This window comes from Panthera pardus, unplaced genomic scaffold (genome assembly GCF_024362965.1).
Source record: "Panthera pardus isolate Hobbes unplaced genomic scaffold, ASM2436296v1 HiC_scaffold_11, whole genome shotgun sequence".
In the NCBI taxonomy this organism is placed as follows: domain Eukaryota; kingdom Metazoa; phylum Chordata; class Mammalia; order Carnivora; family Felidae; genus Panthera; species Panthera pardus.
In genome coordinates this window covers 10,192,893-10,213,598 of record NW_026526666.1, presented here as the reverse complement: position 1 = coordinate 10,213,598, position 20,706 = coordinate 10,192,893, and the positions used below count along the sequence as shown (strand labels likewise).

Genomic DNA, 20,706 nt, shown 5'->3' with positions numbered 1-20,706 from the left:
TAAATGCTCCAATCAAAAGACATAGGGTATCAGAATGGATAAAAAACCAAGACCCATCTATTTGCTGTCTACAAGAGACTCATTTTACACCTGAGGACACCTTCAGATTGAAAGTGAGGGGATGGAGAACTATTTATCATGCTCCTGGAAGTCAAAAGAAAGCTGGAGTAGCCATACTTATATCAGACAAACTAGACTTTAAATTAAAGGCTGTAACAAGAGATGAAGAAGGGCATTATATAATAATTACAGGGTCTATCCATCAGGAAGAGCTAACAATTAAACATGTCTATGTGCCGAATACGGGAGCCCCCAAATATATAAAATGATCACAAACATAGGCAACCTTATTGATAAGAATGTGGTAATTGCAGGGGGCTCTAATACCCCACTTACAACAATGGATAGATCATCTAGACACAGGATCAATAAAGAAACAAAGGCCCTGAATGATACATTGGATCAGATGGACTTGACGGATATATTTAGAATTCTGCATCCCAAAGCAACAGAATATACTTTCTTCTCGGGTGCACATGGAACATTCTCCAAGATAGATCACATACTGGGTCACAAAACAGCCCTTCAGAAGTATACAAGAATTGAGATTGTACCATGCACACTTTCAGACCACAATACTATGAAGCTTGAAATCAACCACAGGAAAAAGTCTGGAAAACCTCCAAAAGCATGGAGGTTAAAGAACACCCTACTAAAGAATGAATGGGTCAATCAGGCAATTAGAGAAGAAATTTAAAAATATATGGAAACAAATGAAAATGAAAACACAACAACCCAAATGTTTTGGGATGTAGCGAAGGCAGTCCTGAGAGGAAAATACATTGCAGTCCAGGCCTATCTCAAGAAACAAGAAAAATCCCAAATACAAAATCTAACAGCACACCTAAAGGAACTAGAAGCAGAACAGCAAAGACACCCTAAACCCAGCAGAAGAAGAGAAATCATAAAGATCAGAGCAGAAATGAACAATATAGAATCTAAAAAACTGTAGAGCAGATCAATGAAACCAAGAGTTGGTTTTTTGAAAAAATAAACAAACTTGATAAACCTCTAGCCAGGCTTCTCAAAAAGAAAAGGAAGATGACCCAAATAGATAAAATCATGAATGAAAATGGAATTATTACAACCAATCCCTCAGAGATACAAGCAGTTATCAGGGAATACTATGAAAAATTATATGCCAACACACTGGACAACCTGGAAGAAATGGACAAATTCGTAAGCACCCACCCACTACCAAAACTCAAACAGGAAGAAATAGAAAACTTGAACAGACCCATGACCAGCGAAAAAATTGAATCAGTTATCCAAACACTCCCAACAAATAAGAGTCCAGGACCAGATAGCTTCCCTGAGGAATTCTACCAGACATTTAAAGCAGAGATAATACCTATCCTTCTCAAGCTGTTCAAAAATAGAAAGGGAAGGAAAACTTCCAGACTCATTCTATGAAGCTAGCATTACTTTGATTCCCAAAGCAGACAGAGACCCAGCAAAAAAAAAAAAAAAAAAAAAAAGAGAACTACAGGCCAGTATCCCTGATGAATATGGATGCAAAAAATCTCAACAAGATACTAGCAAATCGAATTCAACAGCATATAAAAAGAATTATTCACCATGATCAAGTGGGATTCATTCCTGGACTGCAGGGCTGGTTCAGCATTCGCAAATCAATCATTGTGATACATCACATTAATAAAAGAAAAGATAAGAACCATATGATCCTGTCAATTGATGCAGAAAAAGCATTTGACAAAATTCAGCATCCTTTCTTAATAAAAACCCTTGAGAAAGTCAGGATAGAAGGAACATACTTAAACATCGTAAAAGCCATTTACAAAAAGCCCAAAGCTAATGTCATCCTCAATGGGGAAAAACTGAGAGCTTCCCCCTGAGATCAGGTACATGACAGGGATGTTGCTTAACATAGTGTTGGAAGTTCTAGCATCAGCAATCAGACAACAAAAGGAAATCAAAGGCAAAGGAAATCTTGGCAAAGATGAAGTCAAGCTTTCACTTTTTGCAGATGACATGATATTATACATGGAAAACCCAATAGACTCCACCAAAAGTCTGCTAGAACTGATACATGAATTCAGCAAAGTCACAGGATACAAAATTAATATACAGAAACCAGTTGCATTCTTCTACACTAATAATGAAGCAACACAAAGACAAAGAAAGTGATCCATTCACAATTGCACCAAGAACCATAAAATACCTAGGAATAAACCTAACCAAAGATGTAAAAGATCTGTATGCTGAAAACTATAGAAAGCTTATGAAGGAAGTTGAAGAATACAAAGAAATGGAAAAACATTCTGTGCTCATGGATTGGAATAATAAATATTGTTAAAATGTCGATACTACACAAAAGAATCTACACATTCAGTGCAATCCCAATCAAAATCGCACCAGCATTCTTCTCGAAGCTAGAACAAGCTATCCTAAAATTTGTATGGAACCACAAAAGACCCTGAATAGCCAAAGTAATTTTGAAGAAGACCAAAGCGGGAGCATCACAATCCCAGACTTTAGCCTTTACTACAAAGTTGTAATCATCAAGACAGCATGGTATTGGCACAAAAACAGACACATAGACCAATGGAATAGAATAGAGACTCCAGAAATGGACCCACAAAAGTGTGGCCAACTCATCTTTGACAAAGCAGGAAAGAATATCCAATGGAAAAAAGACAGTCTCTTTAACAAATGGTGCTGGGAGAACTGGACAGCAACATGCAGAAGGTTGAAACTAGACCACTTTCTCACACCATTCACAAAAATAAACTCAAAATGGTTAAAGGACCTGAATGTGAGACAGGAAACCATCAAAACCCTAAAGGAGAAAGCAGGAAAAAACCTCTCTGACCTCAGCCGCAGCAATTTCTTACTCGGCACATCTCCAAAGGCAAGGGAATTAAAAGCAAAAATGAACTATTGAGACCTCATGAAGATAAAAAGCTTCTGCACAGCAAAGGAAACAATCAACAAAACTAAAAGGCAACTAATGGAATAGGAAAAGATATTTGCAAATGACATATCAGACAAAGGGCTAGTATCCAAAATCTATAAAGAACTCACCAAACTCCACACCCAAAAACAATCCAGTGAAGAAATGGGCAAAAGACATGAATAGACACTTCTCTAAAGAAGACATCCAGATGGCCAACAGGCACATGAAAAGATGCTCAATGTCACTCCTCATCAGGGAAATACAAATCAAAACCACACTCAGATATCACCTCACGCCAGTCAGAGTGGCTAAAATGAACAAATCAGGAGACTATAGATGCTGGAGAGGATGTGGAGAAATTGGAGCCCTCTTGCACTGTTGGTGGGAATGGGAACTGTTGCTGCCACTCTGGAAAACAGTGTGGAGGTTCCTCAAAAACTTAAAAATAGACCTACCCTATGACCCAGCAATAGCAGTGCTAGGAATTTACCCAAGGGATACAGGAGTGCTGATGCACAGGGGCACTTGAACCCCAATGTTTATAGCAGCACTTTCAACAATAGCCAAATTATGGCAAGAGCCTAAATGTCCATCAACTGATGAATGGATAAAGAAATTGCAGTTTATATATACAATGGAATACTACTTGGCAATGAGAAAGAATGAAATATGGCCTTTTGTAGCAACGTGGATGGAACTAGAGAGTGTTATTCTAAGTGAAATATGTCATACAGAGAAAGACAGATACCATATGTTTTCACTCTTAGGTGGATCCTGAGAAACTTAAGAGATAGACATGGGGGAGGGAAAGAGGAAAAGAAAAGTTAGAGAGGGAGGGAGGCAAACCATAAGAGACTCTTAAAAACGGAGAATAAACTGAGGGTTGCAGGGGGGGTGAGAGGTAGGGGAAAGTGGGTGATGGGCATTGAGGAGGGCACCTGTTGGGATGAGCACTGGGTGTTGTATGGAAACCAATTTGACAATAAATTTCATATTTAAAAAAAAAATAAATAAATAAACACCTGCCATCTCTTGAATGTCCATTGGTGCTGGGGAATGTACTAGGCAGTTTTTACATATGATTTCTCCCCTAAATGCCTCTAAATGGAAATTAATACCTTTCTCCTATTCCCACAGCTACTCTCATGGTAGGTATTCAATAAATATTTGTTAATGTATCGGTCTCATGCCAGAAGAGCCAATAACCTGGACATCAATCATCTTGGCCGCTTCCTGTCTTTTCCTCCTTCAATCTCATATTAGTCTCTGAATCCTGTTGCTTTGCCTTCTATTAAACATTCTCTCTCTCCATTCCTTCTACCACTGCCTTAGTTCCAGCCTTCATGACTCCTTATCTAGGCTATTAACCATTTTCTAATTTGTCTGTCTTTATTCTCCACTCCATCGATTCCATCCTCTGTTACTGCGGCCCCATAATGTTTCTCAAATATGAATTTAATTTTGTTCCATTGTTATCTAAATAAAGATCAGAATCCTTAACATGGCCCTCAAGAAATGTGGTTTGATGCTTGCTTATAGGATAAACACCTTGCACACAGCCTTCACTCCAGTCCTGTCAAATTATTTGTAATTACTGAAAATGCCACCCATTCTTAACCCCTCAGTGCTCTTTGATCTGTTGGAATGACCCCATTCTCCCCATTTCCAAATCATCCTTAAAGACTGCCCAAACATCACCCTCTTTTAGAAGACTTTCCTGGTAGCTACTCTTATGAGCCAATTGGTATCCTTCCACTGCACACCGCCAAAAAGCTAATGTTTATCTTGATTATGTAATTTAGCTTCTCTGCTTAGACTGTGAACTTTTTGAGGTCAAGAACTGGGTTGTGTTTCTAATTATTTTTGCATAAGGAAGAAGGAAAGAGGAAGAGAGGGAAAGGGAAAAGAGGAAGTCAGTGAATTAATTGAGCCAGTGGATAGTGTATAAAATCGCTGTTTTAATTTTGCTTTTATTAACTTTATTTTAAATGGGAAAGTAATAACTACTCCTTTATCTGCATTAAACTGTTCTGCAGAAAACTAGCTAAAGGTATCAGTAGTAAAGGTTTAAAACCATAACTAAAAGTAGCCCCAGAAGTGTGCCTGGGTAGCTCAGTCGGTTGAGCATTCAACTCTTGATTTGGGCTCAGGTCATGATCCCAGGGTTGTGGGATTGAGTCCTGAGCTGGGCTTCATGCTGAGCACGGAGCCTACTTAAGATTCTCTCTCTCAGGGCATCTGGGTTGCTCAGTCAGTTAAGCATTTGACTTTGGGTCAGGTCACGATCTCGCAGTTTGTGAGTTCGAGCCCCGCGTCGGGCTCTGTGCTGACAGCTCGGAGCCTGGATCCTGCTTCAGATTCTGTGTCTCCCTCTCTGTCTGCCCCTCTCACACTTATGCTCCGTGTGTCTGTCTGTCTGTCTGTCTGTCTCTCTCTCAAAAATAAATAAACATCTAAAAAATGTTTCAAAAAAGATTCTGTCTCCCTCTGCCCCTCTCCCCTGCTCGCTCATGTTCTCTCTCTCTCTCTCTCTCAAAATAAAAACAAATAAATAATAAAAAAGTAAGTCAGGGCGCCTAGGTGGCTCAGTCAGTTAAACGTCCAACTCTTGGTCTTGGCTCAGGTCATGATCTCACAGTTCATGTGTTCAAGCCCTACATCGGACTGTGTGCTGACAGTGTGGAGCCTACTTGGGATTCTTTGTCTGCCTCTCACTCTTCCCCTCCCCTGCTGGCACACTCACTCTCTCTCTCTGTCTCTGTCTCTCTCTCTCAAAAATAAACATAAAAAAATTTTTAAGTAAGTAACCCAGGAGATAAAGTACCAGTTTGTTTACTCTCCTAAAGACAGGGCTGTGCTTTATCTGTTAGTTGCTAATTAAAATGCTGAATCAACTCCAGATTAACGCTGAAATCTATTTATGTCGATCTTGTATCCTTATTAAGTATTAATACATTTTTTTGGCAAGTTGTTTAGATACCAAGTGGAATGTTTCAGCTCTGTCTACAGTTCTTGCAATTCTGCAAACTTTTCTAAAGACAAAGCATAAATCCAGCCATGGTGCAGTAATAGCATCCATCCTTACTCAGCACCATTCAGCTCCCGTGCTATTTCAAGAAACTTCCTATTAAAGAAAAAAAATCTCTTTCATGGAAGATCCTTAATGGTAATGCTTTGGTAATATTATGAAAGACCTTTTTTTTATTTTTTACAGACTAATCCAGCAAATACTCCTACCCATGTAACAGTTGCTTGGTATAAACTATCATACCTACTTAATTGACAGTTATTTGCTGCATAGCTGTGGAAGATCAAAGCAAACTGAAGTGTGTCTCAGTTCTTCTCAGCTGTTTTATTCTGTTTTCATACAGCCGTTTTCAACGATTCTCATCTTTTCCACCTCAGTCATTTCAGCCAGGTCCTTCAAAGGAGAACCACAAAAACTCACCAAGCTTCAAAACCACCAATCAATATATATACACAGGCAGAAAAATAGGAGGGAGAAAGGGGATGAAGGTGATTCAGAGCTTTTCATCCAGAGGCTAGTCATCTATTCTCTCCTTTTATTCTGAATGTGAAATAATTTTATTAGCATAATAGTTTGGATAGCTTGTCAGGTTCATTACAATGAAATTTTTCCTTGCAAAGTCCATGCATCAAAACTGCAGCTAAGTGATAAAGAATTAATAAATCTTTGGATATATTCTAAGCCTATTTGCTGTGTAGCGTACGTCGTGTGTGTGTGTGTGTGTGTGTGTGTGTGTGTGTACACGCACATGTGTATTTTGGCCTGGCAGAAGAACATTCTCAAAGAAATTGACAATAAAAGTATGGACCATCATAGTGTATAACTGGGTTTTTAAAAAACTCCCTCTTGCTGGGCTCCTACATATAAACTGCTAGCATTAAAACCACCTGCTAGGAACATTCCTGCCAACTAAATCTGCGTCTCACTAATAAAATGATTCTTCAGAAGCTGTAACTAGGAAAACAGAGTGGAAAGGAAAAGAGGATTTTTTTCTTGACAGTTTCGGTCTCTATTGGAAAGACTGGAATTTTTTATTTTTTTTTTTTAACTATCAGAAATTCAGCTACCTTTGGTTTTTCTGGTTATATTTTATTAGTTACCTGGGCTAAATAATATATAATAATCCTGCATAAGATATTCCTTTGTTACCAGACACAAATACGGATTCTACACAAGGAGCTGTGGTAGTTATTTTACATTTTCATTCAGAAACTCAATGCAAGAGAAAGTAGGTATTTTTCTTAGATTTTAAGGAAATCTAGATTGCCCACCTGCAATGGCAAAAATCCAAGGCTGGACTTTTTTTAGGGGGAGAAGTGGGTCAGAATAGTAGAAATCATTGACAGGTCATATGTATAATAGTGAAAAATTGAACACGTAGCTGCTGCTTGTATTGAACTATAGGGTGTGGCTTGCATCAGCATTATAAGTGTTTATTTTTTTTTAAGTTTATTTATTCAATTTGGGGGGGGGGGATGGAGGGGGGAGAGAGAGAGAGAGAGAGAGAGTCTCCACACTGTCAGTCGAACCCACGAGCCATGAGATCATGACCTGAGCCAGTTTAAGAGTTGAGCACTCACCCCACTGAGCCACCCAGGTGCCCCATTATAAAGCTGTTTAAATGAAAGATCCATACCAGATGATTTTTTAAATAATTAACATTTTTATGGCTTAGGATTCATGTCAACGGTTTGGAGTTGAATGTCATCTTTTGTTCTGGGCTTCTAATTACCTGCTGAGACACTCACTAGCTATTGAAGAGGCCACTCGGACTCAAACTGTGTTTGTTCTTTGAAAGTGAGTCCTCAGCTCTCTGTCGGTCTCCCAAATGTTAGCGTCATGAAATAAAAGACACTTCAATTCACTCGTGGTGAATTCTTTTCTGCTGGTTTGGAATCTGGCATTTTACTCCATTTCTCTTTTTAATTTACAGAACTTCCTTATGGCTGGGAGAAAATAGAGGACCCTCAGTATGGGACGTACTATGTCGAGTAAGTTTGTTATCGCAGTTACTATTCTCCCAAATGTTTTTCCCTCGTTATACAGCTTTAGAGAATACAGAATACAACACTTCATGCTTCTGCAGTCCAGCTTTCAAGGCTTTCCACTAGGGGAATTAGAAGGAGGGGCAGCGAGCATTTATCTCCGTGTTTCTGGGCTCCCCAAAAGTTGACTTTGAAGTAAATAGAGTAAGAGGGCAGTTGCCAGGCTGATGAGTAGCTGCAAGTGTTACCATTACCACTACAGCCTTTAAAGAGAAAAGTAGTATATAGGAAACGGTGACATGAGGGCAGGGACTAGATGAAACGTTAAGGTCACTTCCAACACTACAGCTATCTGGTCGCGAAGACAGGGAAAGGGCAGCGTGCCGTAACGATCCAGAGCTGGGGAGTACAGGATTAGGAGTGTACTGTCTCATAAGGAACTAATCCAGGAAAGCTTAGTATTCTTTTGAGGGGAAGAAAGTTGCCTCTTACACAGCTGCTATGGTTAAATTTAAACATAACTCCATGTAGGAGCTGAGCACAAACACCTGCCTGTGTTAGTCACAGAAATCAGGATAACATCAACATGCAATGTTTCTTTCCCTTTTCTTAATTTAGCCAATTGCTCCCCTGTTATGACCATTGGGATGGCTTTCTTTCCAGATGCTATAGGTAGAATTTTGACCAACGGCAAATAATCGCGTCAGAAATGTTGCTAGGTACCTCCTATAGCCGTAGGCATATATACCTCCCAGTAGGTAGGAGTCTCAGTCTACTGCCGAGGTGGTGAAGGCAGAATATCATTACCTGAAAAAATAGCAAACGGGAGAATCTTCTAGTTTTATAATTGCCGATTACTGTTTCATCACTTTGTGGCGTAAACAAACGCCATTTCCTAGTATTTATCCCTAAAGTCAGTATCTCTGACTCCTGTTGTATTTCTCCTCTTTTTTTAAAATCAAATATAGTTGACACACAAGATTACAGTGGTTTCAAGTGTACGTCTAGTCTTTATTCTAATGTGTAGATTGTTGTATGAGTCACTGTGGTTCGATATTTGGAATGATTTCTTAAACTCGAACCTGTACCCTAAGAAAATGACTCACTTTGACCTGTAGGTAGAGAACTTCACAATGTCGATACTTTGGTTCCTTCGGATGGCGATGCTAATTTTATTTTTGTTGTCCTATTTAATATCTTGCTGATATTAGGGTGTGAAAAGTACACAGCGGCTCTTTCGTTTGTTTGGTTTTTTTCCCTAAAGCATATTTAGTTAAAGAAACCACCACTTCTCGAGCCAAAGGACTATGTGAAGGCCAACTGAAAGGTTTTGTGGGATGTTTCCCCCTAGCTGTTTGGTCCGTTTACATTTGGCTTCAATAAACTATTAATTGCCACGGACACCGCTGAACAAATTTCTGCAATAATGACTCTCATTCTTTTATTGTCCATTCCAAGGAAATCTGAATACATGGTCAAGAGGTGAAAGTCATTTGCCTGTTATAAAATCTTGGGCTAAATGATCTGGTTCTCATTAAGCAAAGATACAACATTGAAGCAACCTCAGGGCGGATCCTGAAGTGACCTGTTCCTAGTTGTCACAGAGCATGTGAAATAGCCTGAATTAGAAGCAAAAGCAGCAGCAGCATGATTTTGTATGATTGGTCCCAGAACGAGCTCGTTTTACAGGAGGGTAATTTATTAGATTAAGAAAGAGCAGGCTGTACTCAAGATGCACATTAGTATGGAGTCAGCTGAGCCATGGAGTGTGGCTTGCTTCCCAGATTAGTTAGGTTTTGAATCCCGACCATAGTCATCTGCAGTGAGTTTACTGATGGAGATAAAAAGCTGTTACTTGAACGGCTACTCTTTGGCTCTCTCAGTTTGTCAAACCAGATGGCACAATGATTGCTCTTGGCAGGAGCCTTGTAGTAGTAACACCAACTGCAATGGCACTTTTTCTCTGCAAGTATTTATTTTCGGGGATGCGATTCTGAAATGGATTAATTTATTTTTGCAAATAAAATTGTTCCAGAAATCTAATGGCAGGCCTTCTATGAGAATGCTTACGTACTTAGAAACGTTGTTTCATAGTGTTGCGTTCAATGTCTTGATGCTCATAGGTTTCCAAGTCAAAGTACTCATCTGCTTTAATATCTCAAATTCTTCATGAAAGAATACAGATTTTGTTTGTGGAGATGAGTTTTTTAAATCTACCTATCATACACAAAGTTTTAATACAGATGAGATTCCAAGGTATCTATATAATCATGCTTCTTTGTTCCCCTTCTTTAATTTTTCTGGTAATCTGTGATATTCTTCTCTCTTATTCCCCATAGCTAGTTATATGGAAAACAAAATCTGTTATATCTTAACAATATTGTGGCTGTAAGTAACCAAAAGAAAAGGAGGGCGTTTGTTTTTTTTTTTTTTTACTTTTTTGTTTTGTTTTGTTATTTGGGTAGCATTTTAATCTAAGTAGTTTAAGGTGACAGGTGCAATTACTCCCTTCGCTAGAATCTTACATCCTTTTGTCAAAGAATTTTCAGGAAAGGGATTGTTCAGTTGAGTACTCCTACCCTCCTTTCCCACACATTATGAAGAGTATAAATACAAATCGCTACTTCTTACGTTTTAATGCCTAGCTGGCAAAATGAGTCATTCCAGCTGATGATGTTAACGCAGGCCAGGGTTCATTCTAAACAGGTTCATCCTTTTCCGAGTGTCACTTTTGGCGGTTTTATTTTTTCAAGAATCTGTGACCTGTCCGTACCCAACAAATAATGTTGAAAACAGTACTTAAGTTAACACCAAAGATCTTCATGTTCCCAGAGGGTTTAACAGTTAACTCACTGACCAGGGGTCCCCCTCGATAGGAAACAGAACCCTACTTTTAGTGAAGTTTACTTTTAGTGAAACCACAACCCAAAGAATTTCAGGTAGAACTTGCCATATTTAGACTCTGAAACGAAGTAACTGCATCTGTTGCAGAGTTAATAATGCCCTAGAAGCCTAAACGACATAAAGTCAGCATACCTGACGGGTCCCTGCTGTCCTCTTCCCTCAGCACCATTGATGCTCGCAGAGGGCAAAGTAATTATCCAAGTTGTATAACTGTTTCTGGGCAAATTTTGTAATACCCAGCCTATCTAAAAGCAGTCATAATCTGAGAGTCTCATGATTTGCCGTTTAGTCGTTGGTAGTTGCTAATGCTACTTCTTGTTAAAATGGATTCTACTGGAAAATGTGTATCATTTGGCTGAAATATATTTGTACCATGGAAGTGCTAGAACGTAAATCCCACTGCTTCTGTATGAAACCTGTTGAAACAGCTTTTGTACAGTAGTTGTGTTCTCACCCAGCTTCCACTTGACTGACTTTGCCAGACAAAACGTGCTCTGCTCCCCCCCCCCACCCGCCCCACCCACCCCAGGGAAATGTACTTTTGCCCGCCATGCATTGACTGCTGTTGGCTAGCCGCTCTCCCTTGGTCTCCCCGTGGCTGTGTGCTTTCCACAGCAGTCGTGAATGTTCCTAAATCAGAAATACCAGTCAAATTTATATGTAATTACCTAATTATATTAATTATTACATAATCATGACAAAATTTAAGTGTGGCAAAGTTCTGTGATACAAATTGATACAAGCAAATCTCTCTCTTAGTTGCTCTGCTAAATTGATGTGGGTGAGTCAGTTGAAAAATAATAGTGAGATTCTAGAAAGCTGCTATACTCAGATTTTTCCAAAAGCGTCTTTATAGCTGCTTCATTTTAACAAAACTTGAATTAAAATCCTCCTACCATTAACTGCTTTTTAGAAAATGAACTGATCCATTGCCAACCATTCCGATTGCATTAAATGTGAGGGCTTCTCCTACGGTTTTGAAAACTGTCATTGGCTCTGTGGGGTTCCTTGATTCAGAAGCTGTAGTGAATCCTTCAGCAGCTTTCACCCTAGGTGTCTTCCATGGGCCCTTCTTTAGTTGCCAAAACCATCTACTGTCTTTTAGCTTCTCTAAGTTCCGTAGTCTACAGATACGTGTTCGCCCCTTAACCATATGGGGATGGAATGGAATAAGAGTCTATTTAAAAATAACATAATTCTTTCTTCTTAAACTGAAATGCTTATTTTTCCACATTTTACAGTCACCTTAACCAGAAAACCCAGTTTGAAAATCCAGTGGAGGAAGCCAAACGGAAAAAGCAGTTAGGACAGGCTGATACCGGGCCTTCAAAACCAGGTAGAACTTTTTCCTCAATCCTTTCTCCCAAGAATACCTTGTGAAATTTATTTATTGACTTAATGAAAGCGAGCTTGAACTTTTTATTGTCGGGGCTTTGAAGTTCAACAGAGAATGTCTCCTTGTTATCACTGTAAACATAGGAATCATCTTAATAAAACGTCTCAACATTTTGAGAGTCCTGCTACTTCTATGCTGCTTATATGGAAAGTGTGAAATTGTTGGTGGAAGATGTTGCATGGCTTTGTTACGGGTTTGAGGTTGCTGTGTGAAGATTGCATTGTTTCCCAGGGTTTCAGGCCAGGACAGTGTGAGATCTCTAATTCATGGTGAGCTTCTCCCAAGTTAACACTTAGGTCTGAGGTCTGTAACCATCCGGGATTCTTGGTGAACTGATATGAATAAATCCACCATATTATTTGCCTGTATCATTGATTTTCAGGTGGAATGGTAAGATATTAGTAATTCAAAATCATTTGGCGAACATTTAAAAAAAAAACTTTTTTAACGTTCATTTTTGAAAGAGAAAGAAAGACAGAATGCAAGTGGGGGATGGGCAGAGGGAGAGGGAGACCCAGAATCCGAAGCAAGCTCCAGGCTCAGAGCTGTCAGCACAGAGCGCAATGAGGGACTTGAACCCGCGAACTGCGAGATCATGACCTGAGCCAAAGTCAGACGCTTAACTGTCTGAGCCCCTGGGGGACATTTTTAAAATGCACAGAACCTGATATTTTGATGAGCCTAGCCATGTGTATTTTGAAAAACCTGCCCAGGAATTTCTTACATTCTACTCGTCCCTCCCCATCCCTTCCCCCTGCTCCATCTGTAGTTAATAAGCAGGGTTCTGTCTACACAGTCATATTATAATAATCAAGTAGACTCCCCACTTCTGTTGCCAATGAGAGAAGCACTTTCTTTTTTGTTTTTTAAGTTTATTTATTTTCAGAGAGAGAGAGTGTGTGTGCACAAACAGTGGAGGGCAGAGAGAAAGGGAGAGAGAGAATCCCAAGCCGACTCCCTGCTGTCAGTGCAGAGCCTGATGCAGGGCTGGAACTCAAGAACGGAGAGATCATGACCCGAGCCAAAACCGAGAGCTGGCTGTTTAACTGACAGAGCCACCCAGGCGCCCCAAGAAGCACTTGTTTCTTACAGCTACTCTTCAAAAACATAGTCTCGTCCCTTAAGTTTTCCATTTGATTTAGTAAGCGTTTTCAGTTTAACAAATATTTTTGAGCACCTGCTGTATGCCCAGTGCTTTGCCAGTCACATGTTACTCAAAAATGATTAGGTCTTGACCTCAAGAATTCACATTCTGGGGACACCTGGGTGGCTCAGTCAGTTGAGCGAGCGTCAGATTTCGGCTCAGGTTATGATCTCACAGTTGGTGAGTTCAAGCCCTACGTCGGGCTCACTGTCAGCACAGAGCCTGCTTCAGATCCTCTGTCCCCCTTTCTCTCTGTCCCTCCATCGCTCATGCTCTCTCTCTCTCTCCCTCAAAAATGAATAAACATTACAAAAAAAGTTCACATTCTAATATAGGAAATTAATGGTTGCCATATATGGTGTTAGGTGCCATTCTCAGCAGCTAAATGTGCAGACGACGGATCAGGTATGAATCCCAGCTGTGTAACCTTGGATAAGTTCCCTAAACATTTTGTGCCCCTGTGTCTTTATCCATAAAATAGAAATAAGAATAACACTTACCTCTGAAGGTGTTTCTAAGCGTGCAAATTAGTATGTATAAAGTGCTTACAATGGTATCCGGCAAATGGTGGCCAATACTTTCCTTGTTATTAATAGAGATATACATGTTGTATTAATAGAGATGTATTAATAGGCATAAAGGAGGGAGTGCTCACCTCTCCTTTGGTGGAGCAGGTCAAGGACACAGAGGAGCTTTCAAAACAGAGGACACTTTAGAAGTGGGTCTTAAAGTGTCAGGAAGAGTTAAAAGGAACGGAATGTATAAAACTATAGGTGCATGAAATGGTGGTCTAGGGGCCAAAGAACAGATAGGAATGGCTAGCACATGGGAGATTTGTGGGGTAGTAACAAGAGATGCGGCCATAGGTGGAGGCAGCCAGGAGAAGAAATGAGTTTCCAAAAGAAGTTGAGTGTGTCCCATGTTGCTGAAAAGTCAAGAAAGGTGGAAATTGAAAAGTGTATGCTGAGGTTGACGATATGGAGGTCATCTGTCACTCTAGCAAGAGCAAGTGGAAAAGAAGTAAAAATGCAGCAGAAGGAAGAGGGAATGGTGGGTGATGAAGCAGAGACGATGGGTATAGTCCACTGTTTTTATAGCTTTGACTGAAAGAGGGTAAACAGAGGATACTAACTGGAGGGAAACATGAATCCCCATTGCACAGGAGAGACATTAGTAGAGATAAATCTTTTGCTTAGAAGCACAGTGAGTGTCAAGCCCGAATTTGCACCTAGTTTTACGGAGTTTAAATTCAGAGTTCTTTGTATTATAATATACGGTTTGTGAGTGCCCATGTGTTCATAGCACATGTCAAGGGAGATTTTTTTCTCCCTCATTAAACTCTAAGCTCCTTGAGGGCAGGGACCATGCGCATGCTATTAATTTAGATAACCAGGCTCTCTCCTATGAGCTGGGCATTAAAAGAAGAAGAATGACTCAGCCTTTGTCTTTCAGGAGTTCACAGTTTAGGCAGGGAACTAGACACCTAATTTTAGTACAGTATGATAACAGACATAAACAAAGGAGAGAGTTGGAACGAAGGAGAGAAAAATTAAATCTGACTATGAGAAGGGCAAGAAAAGCTTCCTAGAAGCGATAGAAGTTCTGGAAGAATGATGGCTACCGTTCATTGGAGATACTGGGTCAGGTACTCGATTGGATGCTTTGTGTACATCTTCTCATCTAAGACTCAATATCTCTGCAAGGTTATTAATATTACAGTCCCTCTTCAGATGCCTTGATAGCATCTTGCAGTTGTTTGATGCATCCATTCCAACGATATGCTTGCCACATGGAGAAGTATTCACGTTTGTAAGCCAGGAACCTCCTTCTTTAGACAGCATGTATGTGTTTGTGGTCATCTGCATTTATTGAGCGCTTACTGTTTGTCAGGCCTTGTTGCCCGTGCTTTTGATGCTTTACCTAGTTCAATCCCTATAACAATCCCATGAATTAGTTACCTCCCCCCTCCCCTCCCCTCCCCTCCCCTCCCTTCCCCTTCCCCTTCCCCTCCCCCTTCCCCCTTCCCCTCCCCTTCCCCCCTTCCTCTTCCCCTCCCCTTCCCCTTTTCTTTCTTTCTTTCTTTCTTTCTTTCTTTCTTTCTTTCTTTCTCTTTCTCTTTCTCTTTTCCTTTTCCCTTTCCTTTCCTTCTTTCATGTCAAGTGCTTTCACTTGTAAGAGATCAGTAAGAGATCTTCAGTAGGAAGAACATGTCAAATAAAGTAGACCTACTCCCACCCCAAGCCTGCCTTTGTCAGTATTTTCAGGGCAGCCCTGTCTCTTGAGGGAGCTGGTTGCACACTGCACAGTCTGTGCTACCCTATGGGGCAGCCACAAAGATTACTCTTTTGTAACTGACAACGAGCTTTAACGCATGTCTCTTCGAAGCCTTTTTAAGAGGGGCCGCAGCAGCCACTTACAAATGGGTCTGGGCTGGACGCTAGTGCTGAGGGCGAGCCGTGTATGAAGCTAGTCACCTTTGCTGATTTAAGTCACTAAGGAAATGAGCATCTACACCACGGTGAGATTCCACTCATGCCCACTGGAGTGGCTAGAATCAAAAAGCCCACAGTAACGAGTGTTAGCAACACAGCAGGGAAATTGGAGCCCTCCTGCGTGATGGTGGAAGTATAAAATGGTGCGGGATCTTTGGACAAGTTTGGCAGTTTTTCAAAATGTTAAACAAAGTTACTCTATGTTTATGGCAATGGCTGCACTTCAGTCCTAGCATATACGTAAGAGGACTGAAAATATGTACCCACACAAAACCTGGTACACGAGCGGTCATAACAACATTGTTCATAATGGCCAAAAAGGGGAAACAACCCAGATGTCCATCAACTGAAAAATGGGGAAGTAAAATATAATATATCCCTGCAATGGACCGTCATTTGGCAATAAAAAGGGAATAAAGTACTAGCACATGCTAAAACTTACCGATGAACCTCAAAAACATTATGCCCAGTGAAAGAAATCATTCAAAAGACCACATATTATATGAGTCCACTTATATGAAACGTCCAGTTTGGGTAAAGCTGTAGACAGAAAGTAGATTAGTGATTGCCAAACACTAGGGTGTGAGCACAGGTTAGGGAGAAATGGGGAGTGGCCGCAACAGGCATGGGGTTTTCTTTGGGTGGGGGGATTTCCTAAAATCGGGTGGTGGTGACGGGGGTACAGCATTGACTTGTACACTTTAAATGGCCGAGTTCTACCATATGTGATTTTATCTCAATAAACTATTACATATTTGACAGAAAATGTTAGACTATCATTTCAAAAGTTCATTTAAACAACACTTCGTAAGCTCTTACTCTGCACCATTTGACCCTTTCACGGTTCTCAAAGTGCCCTAATGACAGCCGTGGTCAAGGAGAGGAGGGGAGAGAGAAGGGTGGTGCTATTTGCAAATATGGATCACTTCTAGTTTTAGGATCATCTGAGGAAACCTCTAAAAATAGGCTTTTTAATGGAGCTATGTTTGTTTTCTTCCTAAAGTATTTACTAAACATGAATAAAAGGGAAAGAAATGTGAAGCTACTTACTGGGAGGTCAGGGATTCATGCCTTCACATCAGATACGAATTGAAGGCTACAGAAAGCCTGAGTTGTGAATTATAAAAAGTTCCCAGTATATTCTTTTTCATAAGTTTGTGACAGTTGCCTTCATCTTCCTAGAACAGTGTTTTCTCAGTAGAGCTCAGTAGATGCTTTTTTAAATGAAATGTATGGCTGAATGATGTCCAAGACTTTAAGGAATTTAATAATAAAGGTGGTCCCTCAGGTGTCTCATTTGGACTTCATATGAAGGACTCTTTGGGATGAGAAAAAGGACAAACAAATTGGGCAATGAGGGGGTGATAAAGTAGGTGTTTTTACCTTTCATATAACGTAGAAGAGTCCTATAAAAGAGAAATGAAATTGGCTAAGGTTTTTTTTTTTCAAGTGATTTATAGTTTACTAATTTAAATTCTGCTTCATAGTATTAGATTCTCTCTAATGTGCTTTCTTTCATGATTTCTTCTACTTATATAGACTGTCTTGAAAGTTTGACTTTGAGGGCCATCTTCATTGTAAGTATTTTCACTCTCAAACCCATTTCTCATTTTGGTGCAGATATGGAAAAATCCCACTTTACTCGAGATCCATCACAGCTGAAAGGCATCCTTATTCGAGCATCATTGAAGAAAAGCACAATGGGATTTGGTTTTACCATTATTGGTGGAGATAGGCCTGATGAGTTCCTACAAGTGAAAAATGTGCTGAAAGATGGTCCTGCAGCTCAGGATGGGAAAATTGCACCAGGTAGCAAATTTTTCAGAATTATTTGAAGAGTAATGATACTGTCAACAAAAACTATAGTGAAAAGGTTTTGTTTATACATACATTTATAAAACTTACATATAATAAATATATTTTGCATATGTTCTAACTACATGTGTATACTACATATATAGAGTTGAGAGAGAGAGAAAACTAAATTATACAACGGGGTAGGAAGATTCCTGTATGAAAATAGTTTATCCTTTAAGTGCGTAGTAATTTTGAGAGAGGGCCATTTTTTACAAGTAAGTGCAAACTTGGAAAAAACATATGAAATGTATTAATTTTTTGGAGTAATTTGTATCACCTTGAGACAGCTCTTTGTGCTAAGATAAAGATTTGTTAATCATCTCAGAAAACTGGTTGTTTTTCTTTGATGATGTAGGGTACTTTTGGAACTATTTAATATTTACCTGTAATCTTTGGGGAAAATGATCCATTGTGATGTTTATAGTGATTATCAAACAAATGATGTCCCACAAATTTTCCCAAGTTTTGTTTTGTTTTGTTTTGTTTTTGCTTCCTCAGTCTTATTGGTTGTTAGTAAAATTAAACTCCCATGTTAAGAATTACGGACACGAAATTACCGTTTTTACAGGGCTGTGTAAATTTGTCTTTTGTATAGTTTTCCCCAAGTCTTTACTTGGTAATTGTCAGATATTTTTATATGCCTGGCAGTTTTTATGGCTGAGGGGGTTAGAGGAAGTTCAAGACCAGTTACAATTGTGGGGGAGGTGTAAGCACCTTTTTCCAGAAAGATTTTACTGTGTCACTGAGGTTGTTTCTTGTGCCGTTTTGCTGGACTTTTCTGATATTTCATATACCATGCAAGTGAGTCCCCTGTTTGGACAGTTCAGTTGTCATAGGACTTTTGATGGCATATATCAACTTATTTTCAATTAGGATATGACATCTCTCATATTCTGCTTTCCCATTTAAGTGACAGAGACTTAAAACAAGAAAACTTAAAATAATCAAAAGTTATATTTATAAGGAAAATTATTTTCGCTCTTGATTTATGAGAGTAACAAACTCTAGAGATTAAAGTTAACAGTAAAAATTTTTAAGCTTTCAGTCTTGACTTCTGTAATATTTTGTCCACAAAACATTTTGTAGCTCTTGTGTATGCTGTTTCATAATATAGATGCAGATATGTCTAAAACTGATGTCTAATTTGCATAGCAATACAATACTTCCTGTGAACATTCTGGAAACTTTTACCAGGGGAGGAACGTCAGAACTTTGTTTCTTATTAGTCTAATTATTTCTGTGTCTTCATAGATTATGAAACAAGTTTCTGCACACTCACATTTGTTTTTAAATACCATTCGTGTTGATGTTTCAAAGCCTACGTGCAATCAGGACAAATTAAAGCATCTTTACTTGGCAAATAACCTTTTAAATCATCACATTAAAATAAAAACAGCAAATGGATGAGACATTAGAGGACAGATTTTAAAAGTTAAGGCTACATTAAAAAAAACCTCCCTGCTGATGAATGTCAAGTAGCAATGATTCTGGAACAAAGTGGTCGGAGTAATGTATATCAGGAAAGCAAAACCGAATTTTACAAGAATTAGTTTAGCTGACTTTTCGGTGTCTTAAATAATACGTTCTTCACTTGTGTTGAGTTTTCTTGTCGCATGTTTCTCCTTTTGAAGTCTGAGTACAATAAATTGAAAATCTCTATGAAAAGAAGGGATGCTAAAGGCAAAGTGATTCATAACTTTACATTATTCTCCTCTTCAGGCCTACATTATTCAAACTAGGAAGAATTTGTAAGCACCTTGTAATTAATGGCCTCTTAAAATGAAGAAATAAGGTGGTATTTAAAGATCGCCTGTTTGTACGAGTAGCTGATGGAATTATTTCCTCCTCTTCCACGTGCTGAATATCTACTCCATGCCTAGCTTTGTGTGACTGCTTAGGTATGACTCAGAGGATATACTAACAGTGACAGTGTGAATCTACAGTTATTTTCCAAATGATTCCCTTGAGCTTGAGGTCATAACTCTGCTGCAGAGATAATTAAGGTTTTATACATTTGTATTCTTTTTAGAGAAGAACCACAGAAGGGAGAATGACGTACGTGTCTGTGTTCAAAATCTGTCTTTTCAGCAGTTAATGAATAGCAAGAGGGTTCCAGAATTCAGATTTAGATGATAAATTGATTATTGTTCCTCCTCCAACAGAAAATTAACTTACTTTGGTGGCTTTAATGTTTTGAACACGATTGTGTCTTCGCAGGTGATGTTATTGTAGACATCAATGGCAACTGTGTCCTTGGTCACACCCATGCAGATGTTGTCCAGATGTTTCAATTGGTACCTGTCAATCAGTATGTAAACCTCACTTTATGTCGTGGGTATCCACTCCCTGACGACAATGAAGATCCTGTTGTGGACATTGTTGCTGCTACGCCTGTCATCAACGGACAGTCATTAACCAAGGGAGAGACTTGTGTGAATACTCAGGATTTTAAGTCAGGAGCAGTGGTTCTGGACCAGAATGGAAAACCGGGACACGCCTTGATCAGTGACCGTCTCAATGGACCATCAGACCCGAGCGAGCAGAGAGCATCAATGGCATCATCAGGCAGCTCCCAGCCTGAACTAGTGACTATCCCTCTGATTAAGGGCCCTAAAGGCTTTGGGTTTGCAATTGCTGACAGCCCAACAGGACAGAAGGTCAAAATGATATTGGATAGTCAGTGGTGTCAAGGCCTACAGAAGGGGGATATAATTAAGGAAATTTACCATCAAAATGTGCAGAATTTAACGCATCTCCAAGTGGTAGAGGTGCTAAAGCAGTTTCCAGTAGGTGCAGATGTACCATTGCTTATCTTGAGAGGAGGTGAGTAAAAGCACAAGGAAAACGCTTCATTGTTCATGCATTTATATCTGTTAATCGTCCTTCCTTCCAGGGCAGAATCCCTCTTTTCCCAGCCGACTTA

At 39.5% G+C, this 20,706-nt stretch overlaps 1 protein-coding gene across 3 annotated transcripts in view; it reads left to right on the top strand.

The window, feature by feature from the left end:
* MAGI3 (membrane associated guanylate kinase, WW and PDZ domain containing 3) overlaps positions 1–20,706 on the top strand; it is a 246,433-nt gene that overhangs the window by 189,006 nt on the left and 36,721 nt on the right. For all 3 annotated transcript variants that reach the window (XM_053891021.1, XM_019457884.2, XM_019457885.2), the window contains exons 7-10: positions 7,939–7,996; positions 12,136–12,230; positions 17,547–17,735; positions 20,001–20,606. In XM_053891021.1, coding sequence (XP_053746996.1) covers positions 7,939–7,996; positions 12,136–12,230; positions 17,547–17,735; positions 20,001–20,606 — 948 coding nt within the window. The remainder of the gene's footprint in view (positions 1–7,938; positions 7,997–12,135; positions 12,231–17,546; positions 17,736–20,000; positions 20,607–20,706) is intronic.